Below are 13648 nucleotides of genomic sequence, written 5' to 3'. Positions count from 1 at the left end.
TCTGCAGAAAGGCACCTTATTAGCCAGAATTTGGAGTTTAGACATTGAACACACCTTTGGCGTTTGGGTTTACTACCACTACGACTACTACTACTACTATTACTATTATTTGCCAGTTCTGGGGTTTGAACTCGGGGCCTGGGCACTGTCCTTGAACTTCTTTTGCTCAAGGCTAGCACTCTACCACTTGAGCCACAGCGTCACTTCCAGCTTTTTCTGTGTATGTGGTACTGAGGAATCGAACCCAGGACTTCAAGCATGCTAGGCAAGCACTCTACCACTGAGCCACATTCCCAGACCTATCATTTTCTTTTTCCTAATGGTGGTACCAGGGCTTGAACTCATGCCTTGCACTCTTGCTCAGGGGTTTTTATTCACAGCACTCTACCACTTGAGCCACTCTTCCAGTTCAGCTTTTTTTTTGGGGGGGGGGGGGGCGGCTGGTTAATTGTAGATGGAATCTTACAGACTTTTTTGTCCAGTCTGGCTTTGAATCTTGATCCTCAGATACTAGCCTCTTGAATAGCTAGAAATATGGGCATTAGCCACTGGTGCTTGGCTGGTTATATAGGAAATCAGAGTCCAACTGTTTGTGATCAGTGGCATCATCGGTTGCCCCAGCTTCCCCCCCCCACCCCATCCTGGGGCTTGAAGTCAGGGTCTAGTTGCTGTACCTGAGCCTTTTTGCTCAAGGCTAGTGCTCTACCACTTGGAGCCACAGCTCCACTTCCAGGTTAACTGGAGATAAGAATCTCATGGCCTTTCTTGAGCCCAGGCTGGCTTCAAACTGCGATCCTCAGATCTCAGCTTCTTGAGTAACTAGGATTCACAGGCATAAGCCACTGGCACCCAGCTTTAGTGGTTCTTTTTAATAACAACCATGTTCTGATTTTTGGAAACTGTCTTAAATATTTTTCTGTTAACTTTTGAATCATTAAAAACATGCTGGGGCATCCACCTCCTGGTTTTGCAGGCGAGAAGTTGGCAAGCCTAAGTACTTTGTTCAAGGCTGTGTAAGTAGGTGGCCCCGTGGCCTCAGGGGCAGTTCCCATTCAGATCTCCCCGAGGTCAGGATGTGAGCAGCTTCCTGTCCCGGGCAGATAAGCTCCATTTATTAGAACTTTTTAAGAAGTCTGCTTTGTTGAAGAGTTTCTGCCCCTGAACTGAGCTTCTGTTCTCTGAGCAGTAATTACCATCTCTCCATACACAGCTTGTACTATACCCTGTAGTTGGAAAAAATCAATGCCTCTCCTAAGGGCTGTCAGCCTGTCACCTGCCTGGTGTCGGGTCTACCCTCTGCCCTTCATTGGGCTGTGAATTAGTGTAGACAGCATTGCTTGTTGAATGCCTCCTAATTTCTGTTCTGATCTTTAGGTTGTGTGTGTGTGTGCACGTGCACACACAAGCATACTGCTCCTGTGGCTTGAACTCAGGGCCTGGGCACTGTCCTTGAGTGTATTTGCTCAGTGCTAGTGCTCTGCCACTTGAACCACAGCTTCACTTCTGGCTTTTCTGTGGTTCATCAGAGATCAGAGTCTCATGGACTTTTCTGCCTGGGCTGGTTTTGAACCATAATCCTCAGATCTCAGCCTCCTGAGTAGCTAGGAGGCTTGGCTAAGTAATGAGTTTTAGTTTTTAGAAAGACATGAAAGGAATGTGTAACTCTCCCTCTTCCTCTCTACGTGGACTCTCATTTTGGTCCCTCAATAGAGATACAGAGAAAGTTATTTTAAAGAAAGCTAGTGACATTTACCTTTATAGATTTTATTCTACACACTTTTTAAAGGGGAAAAAATTGGCTTATGTTTTGAATTAAGTCAAAACCCAGTGTTCTTACCATTTTTATAATAATCAGAAAAACCTATGTATGAATTGTGAAGATAAACAGAAGTCCACCCACCGACAGCACTTTAGCTGAAGATGTTATTCTGAGGTAAAAGCACAAGAATAGAAAGTAAGAAGAACCTATCTTTGAGTGCCAGAATATTCTCCCAATCCTTATCAAAAACATGTTAAACACATACATCTCAATGACTTCATAGGAAAATGCATTATGTGTTGGGATTGTAGCTTTTATAATTGTAGTTTGCTTTTATAACTTTGGCTAATAACTGAGGTTCTCGTGAGTCAGCAGTGCACTCATTTTCCTGGGTGAATTCAGCCAATGTTTGTCCTGTCAGAGTTTTGAAATGTTATGATTCATGCATCCTGGTATTATGCAGCCTATACAATCTCAATGAAAAGTATTACTGTGTTAGCCACAATATTTTCTTTGTATAAATTGATGTTAATATGTCCAAACTGAAGCCAGGCGCAGTAACTCATGCCTGTAGCCCTAATTTCTCCAGAGACTGAGATCTGGAAGCTAATGAGGATTTGAGGCCAGCCTGAGCAAAGTTTACAAGACCTCCCCCCCCCGCCCCCCCCCACATGTCCACCAACAAAAAACTGCAGTGGTGATAGGAACACGTCATCCCAGCTTTGAAGGAAATCTAAATAGGGGAAGATTATAGTCCAAGCCACCTTGGACAACACACACACCAAGACTCTATACACACGCGCGCGCGCGTGCGCACACACACACACACACACACACGCACACGCACGCCCCTATATGAAAACTAAGCGAAAAGGATGAGGATATGGGGAAGATTATAGTCCAAGCCACCTTGGACAACACACACACCAAGACTCTACATGCACGCACGCACGCACGCACGCACGCACGCACGCACGCACGCACGCTCGCACCCCTATATGAAAACTAAGTGAAAAGGATGAGGATATGGCCTAAATGGTAAAGTTCCTGTCTCATAAGTGCAAGTCTACCAAACAACAACAACAAAAAAAACAAAAGCCATGTAGACCCACAGTGTGTATGTACGAATGTGTCTCCATTTTAGTTCTTTTTGTCTGCTGTACACAAAACATGTAGGTTCTTCAGCAGAATTGGTTTATACTAAGACCCCCCCCCCCCGCATACCTTTGTACTTAGGCAGTGCAGATACATTTACATCTCAGAGCCAGCGTAGTTAGCTGGCTGTGTTGGGGGGGGGGGGTACGTGTATGAGATGCTGAGTCCCAGCCTACACTGCGCCATGTGGTGAAGGATTCCGAACAAATACCACTACATTCCTATGAAGGGCAGTCACAGCCAGAGCTCAGGGTTACTGGGGAGCTGGCCCTAGCTCTACCTGAGGGAAAGGGGGAGTCAAGGTAGGAGGATGATATTCCTGCAGGGAATAACACTGTTGGTAAATGGGAGCTAGAAGTGTGGGAAAAGGTTTGGAGACGTGGGGTTGAACTCAGGACCTAGGCACTGCCCCTGATCTCTCTTTGCTCAAGTGTAGTGCTCTACCCCTTTGAGCCACAGCAGGACTTCCAATTTACAGGTGATGAATGGGAGTAAGACTCTAGCCCAGGCTAGCTTTGAACTGTGATCCTCAGATCTCAGTCTCCTGGGTCGCTAGGATAACAGGTGTGAGCCACCAGCGCCTAGCACACGCTAACTTTAACAAGCGGAAGTAATTTCATCGGAAAGGAACAGTATTAGTCCACGAGAAGCAAACCCAGGGCTGCTCTCCTGTCCCGTTAGTTAAAGATGGCTGTGGGGCTCTCCGCTGTGGCAGGGAGTCACTTGCCTCCGTGTTCAGGAGGACAGCCCCAGTCTCCTTCCTGAAGCTTCCAGGGCTCAGTGGCCACATGATGAGAAGACACAGTTTTATGGAGCCTCACATTTTATTTAGCCTTACTTAGTTTACTTGCTATTTCTGTGATTGTACAGAAAACGGGAGATAGAAATGCTGGGTACAACATACGTCCTACTGCAGTTGGTTGAAAATATCTGACAAGTTGATTTCTTTTGCTCTTCATTCAAGTAGACAGGGTGTACTCTCAAGATTCTTTCAAAGGGAATAGTAGTTGGGAAGGGAAATTACTAAGGAGGATCCTCTTAAGGAACACACAGGCCAATGTCTACGTGCATCTAATCATATAAAATATCTATTGAAAAAAAATAGGAGTTGGAGGCATGGCTCAGTGGGTAGAGTGCTAGCCAAGAGTGAAAGCATCTGGTACCAGAGTTTGAGTCCTAGTCTCATACCTAAACAAAAAAAGAAAAATAGAGAAATCTGGGCCTGGGCGCTGTCCCTCAGCTCTTTAGCTCAAGGCGAGCACCCTACCACTTGAGCCACAGCGCCACTTCCAGCTTTTTCTGCTTATGTGGTGCTGAGGAATGGAACCCAGGGCCTCATGCATGCAAGGCAAGCGCTCTACCACTGAGCTACCTTCCCAGCCCCATACCTACTTTGTTAAGTGGCATAGAGATGCTTTTAAAATGTCTTTAAAATTGCATGCATGTCTTTGCCACTGTGTCTGCCTTAGGAAGAAGATGTTCTGAGGTGGATGGAAATCTTCAAAGTCATGCTTAGTTTCCTCTGAGGTTCTGTCTCCCCCCTCCTTTCCTTCCCCCTCCTCTCCCTCCTTCCTGTTTGGATGCCAGGCCTCTGCCACAGGTGCTGGTGCTCAGTGGCCACGTGGGCATGCACTTGGTGCACAGTTGCTCACTGGCAGCTTCATCCTGAGCACTGATGCTTTGAGCTGGGACAGCCTCACAGTCTGTTTTCCTTGAAGGGCCTAGGACCTCCCCCCCTCCCCTCCCCTTTGTCTTCAGGTCTCCCTCACCTCCTCCCCTCCTCTCCCCTCTCCCTCCCCTCTGTCCCCTTCTTCCCTCTCACCTCTTCCCTCCCTTCCCTTCTTCCCTTCTCTCCCTTCTCCTCCTACCTCACCATCCCTATTTCCCCTCCATTCTCCCCCCCCTACCCTCTATTCTTCCCATCCCATTTCCTCTTCCCTCCTTCCTGCTTCCTTCTTTCCTCTCTCCTTTCCCTTCTCCCCTCCTCTGCCCCTCCCTCTCCTCTCCTCTCCTCTCTCTTCTATCATTTCTCCCTTTCCCACCTTCTACTCTCCCCCCCCCTTCCTTCCCCTACTCTTTTTCCATGTTTCTCAGCACTTCCCTCCCTGGGCCTTCTACTCTCCCCTCTCCCCCTACTTCTCCCCTCATTCCCCCCTGTTCTCTACTCACAGGCACTGGCTGTGTGTTGGGTCACGTACTTTGGCATGTCATTCCATCCTTGCGCTCTGTGACCTGACAGTGTGCCTTTCTCCTTGCAGGGTAAGAAGAAGAAGAGGAAGAGAGAAAAACTCCAGGAGTCCACATCAGGTAGGCACCTGGTGACTTTGCATCAGTGCTCAGCTTCTGCAAGCAGCTTGTACAATAGTGGGCACCTGACCTCTGACGTTTCCTCTGCTTTGTTCTGTGGCTGTCATGTGTGACGCTTGAGCTCTGCTCTCCTTCCTGAGATTCCTTAAATGTTTCCAAAAGACTTTTCTTTGTAAGTGTGGGGCTGTAGAGGTTCTGTGAAATGCTTGCCCAACCCTGACACCTGAAATCCAGGTTGGGAAGTGTGTGTATGTGTATGTGTGCTCCTCTGTGCTTTAACACCTCTGCTTTTCTTCTGTTTGCACACTCCTTTAAAATGTTACCTTCTGTAGTAATTATACACCAGGCTACTTCGTATCCCTTTGAGAATCTGCTCTGTGATGTGGGTTTTTAAGACTAACAAATGTAACAGGGATTATCTTTCTTGTGTATTGGTCCCAAGCATTGGCAAGACCCCATTTTATTCCGTTAAAAAATTACGCCACCCCCTGTGCTGCACAGATAAAAAATGGCTGGCATGAGCACCATGAAATTGTAAAGCAAACACACGGACAAGATGTTGTAGCTACTACGTGTTTGGAATGTACAGAAACTTCTTCCATAAACGTTTGTTAAAGACACAATTTTCTGCAGGTACAGGTCCAAGAATGACAGCTGCCTACATCTGAAACATGGTAAGAACCACTCTCTGGTCCCTCGCTGAGTAGCTATAGAAAGAGGCCCATGCTGGTGAATCTTCCTGTTCAAGCCAGTCCATGCAGCATCCCTCCTGAAAGAGGAAAACACCACCAAACGCAAACTGATGCTTTCTTGGTTTTTTAAATTTATTTTTTGTGCAAGTACCAGGACTTGAACTCAGGGCCTGTGCACTGTCTCTTAGCTTTTTAGATCTAGGCTCACACTCTACCACTTGAGCCCCCAGTTCTACTTATGGCTTTTTAGTGGCTAATCCGAGATAAGAGTCTCATGGATTAGTCTGCCTGAGTTGACTTTAAATGGTTGATCTTCAGATCTCAGCCTCCTGATTGGCTAGGATTATAGGCAAAGTCACCAGCATCCAGCAAAACTGATAGGTTTTATATCTGCTACATTGCAATATAATGTTTTCCCTTCTACCCCTTGTCCTACTTTCTCTCTTCCCATCCCTCCCCTCCCCTCCCCAACTTATCTTCTCAGTCATTTCTTAATGACCAGTGGTAGAACTGCCTTAAAAAAAAAAAAAGGCAGTTAACCAGGAGTGTCTGAGGACCATTCTAGCCACATTCAAAGTTGCTTCTCCCTTGGGAGTTTTCTCAGTTGAAATGATGGGTAGACTATTTCATCAATTTTATTTTTTCTATTACTTTAAAAGATGGCATGGGGAATTACACGATTAACCCTGTTTCTTCTATCAGGTGGTTTTTTTTTTTAAAGATTAAGAATTATTGCTAGATTTCACTCTATTATTTTAGTGTTTTGTTTATTTCTACTCTCCCCTCCTAGTCCTGGGGCTTGAACTCAGGGCCTGGGCACTATCCCTGAGCTTCTTTTGCTCAAGGCCAGCACTCTGCCACTTGAGCCACAGTACTACTTCTGGCTTCTTTCTGTTTATGGGTACTAAGGAATTGAACCCAGGGCTTCATGCATGCTAGACAAGCACTCTACCACTAAGCCACATTCCCATTCCATCTACTCAATTCTTTTATTTCTGTCCATGTAACCTACTAGCCTAGGAAAAACAGACTTTGGGAATCAGTCTTAGTCCTCATGAAGGTCGAATTCACAGTATAGTGCATCTTCTTACGGTGATAATTTTTCTCAGTGGAGTTAATTCTGCCCTCTCTCTCCAGAAACCCACATGGAACCTGTCAGTAAGCCCTGTTGGTACCCTTGTTTGAGTGTCTTGAGTCTCACCGCCACAGTAACCTCACACTTCCCCTCTGACTGTCCTACCTGAAAGCTTTTTTTTTTTTTTTTGGTCCCTGCCAGTTCCCCCTGGAGCAATTTTCAAATTGCTTAGTGTGCTTCTCTACTACAAATGTCGATTGCATTTCTATGGCCTGAATGGCCTGGCGTTTCCAGGCTTGGTAAGGACCTGCCTCTCTCCCCCGCCCCCCCCCCCCCCCCCATTGCTCCTTCTCTTGCTCTCCCTCTCTCCCCATTCCCAGCCCACTTACCGGTTTCTCTGTCAAAATTAGTGACAGCGAGAGGGCACTGCGCATGCCCTGCCGCAGGATGGACGGATCTGTGCAGCAATTCTTAGAAAAATGTTACCTTACAGACATTTGTTCCTCACTAAACTAGGTGACCTTGCTGAAGCTCTTAGAACTTAATTTTGGCACTGAAACCTGAAGCAGCTCTCCCAAGAAAATGTTATCTCCAGATAGATTTAATTTTCTAATCAGCTGACAGCCATATACTCCAGCTTTCTAATCTTTTTTTTTTTTTTTGCCTCATCTGAAAAATAATATGAATCCGATGATACCCTATCTGCAACCTACAGTTGGGATGTGTGAGGTACACCTGGCCTCTGGTGCATAGACGGAGCTCAGAGATGTTTGTTTTCCCCACTACTGGAATCTGGAGAAGCTTTTCTTGATCCCCTTATACTCGTTTGAAGATACCAGACTATTCTAGACTAATCCTTAACGTCACTCTGAGTGGCTGGCTTTTTCTATGGTAAAGCTACCCTCCCTTCAGCTTGTCCAAAACCTCCTCACAGGTGATGGGCAAATCTTTCCTCACCCAGCAGCTCTCAGTCAAAGGCCTCTCCCTAGGTGTCCACCTGGCATAGTTATGGGGGCGCAACAGTGGCTTCATCTTGGCCCTTTCCGCAAGGAGCTCTAGTCTCGGAGAAGTCAACTTGGTCAACATTCCTTGAGAGAATGCTACCCTATTTCATGACTGGTCCCTCTCCTCCCCCCGTCATGCCTTTCCATAGGAGGTGCCCAGCAGCTGCGTGCTGAGGGCTAGCCCTCACTGATGCGCTGTCTATGTGAGGTTGCTGGTCCTGGAGCTTAAACCCAGGGCCAGGGCCCTGTCCCTGGGCTTTTTAATTTTTTGTTCTATTGTTTTGTTCAAGGCTAATGTTCTACCACCTGAGCCACACCTCCACTTCTGGCTTGTAGGAGTGGTTAATTAGAGATAGAAGCATCTGATGCACTTTCTTGCCCAGGCTGGCTTCAAACCACGGTCCTTAGATCTCAGCCTTCCAAGTAGCTGTGATTACAGGTGTGAGCCACTAGTGCCAGGCTGCCCTTAAATTATTAAAGCCAACTATTTCTATTACACAGAGAGAGAGAGAGAGAAATGTACTTTGGTATTTACTTGATGTAAAAGCTGAGGCTGAGTCCTGAGATTTGCACACTGCATACCCCCTTTTCTTGTTAGAAAATTAGCAGCTATCGTATCTTTGCTACGCATTGTTTTAGTTAGAGAAACAGCCACTCCCTTTCTACCTGCTATAAAAAAGAAAATTCTCACCAAGCTGCCACCACCACCACTGGATGAGGCCCCCACAGCGTGCCCTTTGTCAGGGTGTTGTGTTCCTCCTCCTCTCATAGCTGTGTGACTGGGATAGCCTTGTTCCCCTCCCCATCCCACCCCACCATGGACAGAGAGCTGGTGGTTCATTTGATAAGAACTGTGGAGCAGAGAGAAGCACAGATTTGCACTCAGAGGGATCTCACTCACTTAGAAATGATAACGCTCCTGTTGGTCCCCTCCCCCATTAGTGTGTGCATGTGTGTGTACACACGCATGTGCACATGTGTGCCTGCCCGTACTAGGGCTTGAACTCAGGGCCTTGTGAACTCACTAGGCTTTTTCTCTCTGTTGTGGACTTTGGTTCCTTCCAGTGTATACGAAAGAGTGGAATAGCTGGGTTCTATTTTTGGCTCTGTTTTCATTTTGTTTTTTGAGAAATCTCCATACCAGCTTCCATGGTATCTGTATTAATTCACATACTTGCCAAAAATGTATGAGTTCCTTTTCCCCTGCATCTTCAACATTTGTGTGTGCATGTACTTGTACACATGTATATATGTTTGGTAACACCCATTGTGACTGGAATACAGGGAATCTTTTGCATATGTGCCAGTACTAGGACCTGAACTCATGGCCCGTGCCGTCTGCTTGCTTGCTCACAGCTGGTGATTTACCACTTGAGCCATACCTCTAGTCTAGCATTTTGCTGATCAATTAGTCTCAGACTTTTCTGCCCTGGCTGGTTTCAAGCTGCAATCCTCCACTTCTCAGCCTCCTGAGTAGCTGACAGGTGAACCACTCAAACCTGGGTGAGATGAATCTTTATAGTGTTTTTGTTTTGTTTGTGCCAGTTGTGGGGCTTCAACTTTGGGCTTGGGGACTGTTTCTGAGCATTTTCACTCAAGGCCAGTGCTCTACAACTTTGAGCTGCAGCTCCACTTTGGGTTTTCTGGTTGTTGATTAGAGAAAAGTGTCTCATGGACTTCCCTGTCCTGGATGGCTTCGAACCACAATCTCAGATTTCAGCCTCCTAAGTAGCTAGGATTACAGGATTACAGGCATGAGCTACCAGTGCCTGGCTTTGATCCATTTTGAATTGACCTTTGGAGGGGGTACTGCAGTTAGGGTAGATCTAGCATCAGTCTTGCATGTAGTAGATACTTGTTTTCCCAGCACCACTTGTTAGAGGCTGTCTTCTTCAAGCTGTCTTTGTCAGGTGTCAGTTGGCTGTAGATGTGTGGGTTTATTTCTGGGTCCTCTATTCCATTGTTCTACATTAAACATCATCTTTGTTAAAGAAAATTTCTATTAAGTGAGAAAGATCTGTGAGCTCAGATCTCTGTAGATGTAGCTCAAGTGCTTAGAAGACTCTTTCAAACCTTACCTTCTTTAAAACCTTCAGCTGGGCATCAGTAGTTTAAGCCTGTAATCCTAACGACTCAGGGGGCTGAGCTCTGAGGATTGCGGTTTGAAGCCAACATCAGGCAAGAAAGGCCATGAGACTCTTATCTCCAATTAATCACCAGAAAACCAGAAATGACGCTGTGGCTCAAAAGCAGTAGAGCACTAAGCCTGTGCAATAGGGCTCAGGGACAGCACCCAGGCACTGAGTTCACACCCCGGCACTGAGTTCACACCCCATGACTGACAAAACAAAAACCCTTGCTGTGTATGTTGAAGAACTGTCTCTGCAGGTGTCTCATGAAGTCCACTGAGCAGGTTGCCCAGTCGGCACACAGCTGAGTGGAGGAGAGGTTGCTTGTCTTTGTGTTTCTCCTCCTGTGCAGTGGTCTTAAGACATGTTGGAACAAATCACTAGCTAGAGAGCGGGGGGGGGGGGGGGGGGAGTTCTGTAAGAACTCTTCCTTTAGGATGGAGGGGAACCTCCAAACTGTGGGTCTGTTGAGCAAACCAAATTCATCCACTTCAGATTTTGTACTACAATGTCACAGGGGAATGGGCTGCATTCATTCTCCCGTGCCTGCCGGAAGGCCAGTATCACTGTCTGTCAATCCTATCAATGGTCACGTTCACTTTGCAAACGACCAATGAGGACTAGGTGTGCAGGGGGACCCTGGGGACCCTGGTGAATGATCCCTCGTTCCTTCAAGCAGTTTCCCTTTCAGGAAGAAGATGTGGGCAGGTGAATGGGCCGCCCTGTGAGTGGGCTGCATGTAGCGCATTATAAGAAAGCAGGTAGCTCACTCAGAGATAGTGGAAGGCTTCCTGATTGGACAGGACGTTGGGGAGAGGTGGTTGTGTTTCACATCAGAGTGATTAAGTTGCTGCAAGTTCCTGGTGTTTGATCTGGAACGCAGAACATCTCAAGAGCTTGCCCTCAGAGATTATTATGTAATACTCCCCTTTCTTAAATCTACATACACGAGAAGGAACTGGAGTTGAACAGATGGATTTCAGTTCTACAAGTCAAAGTATGATCAATGTCACCCCCTCAATCATTTCCCCCCATCTCTCCCTACCCCTCTCCCCTCTAGTGTCCTGGTTCCATTTTCACATATGGACATTGAATGTTCATATGATTGTATTCACCATTCGTCCACTTTACTACTGCCCTCCTTTGACCCCTATCAAGTGACTTGGAGAACTAGAACTTTTGGGGAAAAAAAGGATCATCCTTGAGTTTACTAAACGTCCTAAACCAGTTTAATATTTGCTTTTAACACAGCAAATTCAGAAACTTGCCAACTGAAAATTGTTCAGGCTGAAAGATAATGGAGATACTTTTAATGTGGTTCCTTTGATTGTATCAAAGAACTAGTGTAGCAGTGGAACTCACTGAATACTACGTGGAAAATGAACTTTACAGCTTGTGGGTGGGAGGAAAAATACTGAGAAAGAGCAAGGGGAAGGGGTGAAACTATGCAAAAAGAAATGTACTCATTGCCTGATTTATGTAACCCCTCTGTATAGCGCCTTTAAAATAATAAGATGTAGGGGTTGGGAATGTAGCTTAGTGGTAGAGTGCTTGCCTTGCATGCATGAAGCCCTGGGTTCAGTACCACATAAGCAGAAAAGGCTGGAAGTGGCGCTGTGGCTCAAGTGGTAGAGTGCTAGCCTTGAGCAAAAGCAGCTCAGGGACAGTGCCCAGGCCCTGAGTTCAAGCCCCAGGACAGGCAAAAAAGAAAAAGAAACAAAAATAGATCACATTTATTTAAACAAACGAGTTTAAAAGTAGAAACTAACTTTGAGAAGGTAGAGAAATCCTCAGAGATACTTGTGCAGTACAGATACATGGGCTCACACTGGGTTTTTTTGGCTTTGGTATAATCTCTCTCACAGGCTGCCTAAAACTAAATGAACAACTAAAATACATTCAACTTTAACCTGTATTACCCTAGGGCCAAGAGATGTATTGTGCAATACAGTGTAGAATGCAGTGCTTGGATTTACATTGAAAAGAGTCTTGTCGCTTCTGTTCATTGGTGATGCTTGAGAGCCTGGTAAGGGACCGTTAGATTTGTGGGTTGTGTCAAGCCTGGCACAGAGCCTGCCCAGAGCAGACACGGGAGGAGGGAGCGGAGGATGAATAGGAAAATGCAAGTCTGAGGGTCTGCGGGAGCCTGCCTGGAGCCCCAGCTTTAGTCTGAGAGTTAGTGTGTCTTCAGTGGTCTCACTGAGAAAGGTGCTTCGAAGTTCACCCTAGTGTGCACTGTTCCCTGGGCTTTGCTGCGGATCCTTTTCTACTGTATGTGCATGCAGTTGTCCATGGTAAGAACAAGTAAACGTCTGAGGGTTTGCTTCGAAGTTGGCATGTTCAATTAGAAAACAAAGTTAAACTGTGTAAACACTGGTGGCTCACACCTGTAATCCTAGCTACTCAAGAGGCTGAGATCTAAGGATCATTGTTCAAAGCCAGCCTGGGCAGGAAAGTCCATGAGACTCTTAATCTCTAGTTACCACCAGAAAAACTGGAAGTAGAGCTGTGGCTCAACATGGTACCATACTAGTCTTGAGCAAAAGCAACTCAGGGTCAGTGCCCAGGTCTTAAGTTCAAGCTCCAACTGGGCAAAACAATTAGAAGCATGTATCTAGGGTTCTCTGTTTACTCTCATAGGATAGGAGTCTTTAGATTGAAGACCTAATCAGAGTTCTGAAATCTATAAATTCTGCACCTGCAGATATAACCAAAAGTGGATTAACACTTTGGTGTGTGTGTTGGGGGGGGGAGTGAATATAGGGTAAAATCAGAACGTTTGAACCTGTGTGAGTATCAGGTGTTGGCAGCCTGCGGCTCTGTCACTCCTTTGAGCATGGCTCACCTTGAATCTCATTTGTACACTGTGTAGTCAGCCCTGTGATGATTGCATTTGTACTGGTTGTGTCTCTCATTTTTTTTTTTTGGCCAGTCCTGGGGCTTGAACTCAGGGTGTAGGCATTGTCCCTGAGCCTATTTTGCTCAAGGCTAGCACTGTACCACTTGAGCCACAGTGCTACTTCTGGCTTTTTCTGTTTATGTGGTATTGAAGAATCGAACCCAGGGCTTCATGCGTGCTAGGCAAGCACTCTACCACTAAGCTGCATTCCCAGCCCTAGTCCTTCCTTTCTTAAATACAGTGTAACAGTCACATTGAATTAGGAATACGCTGGAAATGACTTAAAGTGCCAAGAGGATAAGTGTATGTGTTATATGAGGAAGGATAAGTTATGTAAGCATGTATAGTATACGATATGGAAATGAACCCAGAGCCTCAGGAATGCCATGCAAATGCTCAGCCACTTGAGCCATGACTCCAGCTCTCTGTTTTGTTTTTGAGATATGTCTCCATAACTTCATATGCCGAGTGACTTCATATGCCCAGAGTGACACAAATTCATTGAGTAGCTGGGATTATGGGTGTGCGCCACCATGCCCTGCCTTACTATACCGCGTTATATAAACAACTGGAGCAAGTCCTTTTGTGGATACCAACAGAAACTATACCAGAAATAATACATGCTAGT

At 46.0% G+C, this 13648-nt stretch overlaps 1 protein-coding gene across 8 annotated transcripts in view; it reads left to right on the top strand.

Annotated features, from left to right (window-relative positions):
• The window catches only part of Lef1 (lymphoid enhancer binding factor 1), a 109844-nt gene that overhangs the window by 87627 nt on the left and 8569 nt on the right, over window positions 1-13648 (top strand). For 3 of the 8 annotated variants that reach the window (XM_070022422.1, XM_070022419.1, XM_070022424.1), the window contains 2 exons: window positions 5173-5221; window positions 5855-5895. In XM_070022422.1, coding sequence (XP_069878523.1) covers window positions 5173-5221; window positions 5855-5889 — 84 coding nt within the window. In that variant the 3' untranslated portion in view covers window positions 5890-5895. Of the gene's footprint in view, window positions 1-5172; window positions 5222-5854; window positions 5898-13648 lie in introns of those variants that run through there. The other 5 variants (XM_070022420.1, XM_070022418.1, XM_070022423.1 and 2 more) reach the window with 2 other exon arrangements.

Source organism: Dipodomys merriami, unplaced genomic scaffold (genome assembly GCF_024711535.1).
Source record: "Dipodomys merriami isolate MVZ:Mamm:240054 unplaced genomic scaffold, mDipMer1.0.p SCAF_15, whole genome shotgun sequence".
Classification (NCBI taxonomy): domain Eukaryota; kingdom Metazoa; phylum Chordata; class Mammalia; order Rodentia; family Heteromyidae; genus Dipodomys; species Dipodomys merriami.
This window is presented reverse-complemented; position numbering and strand designations above follow the sequence as displayed.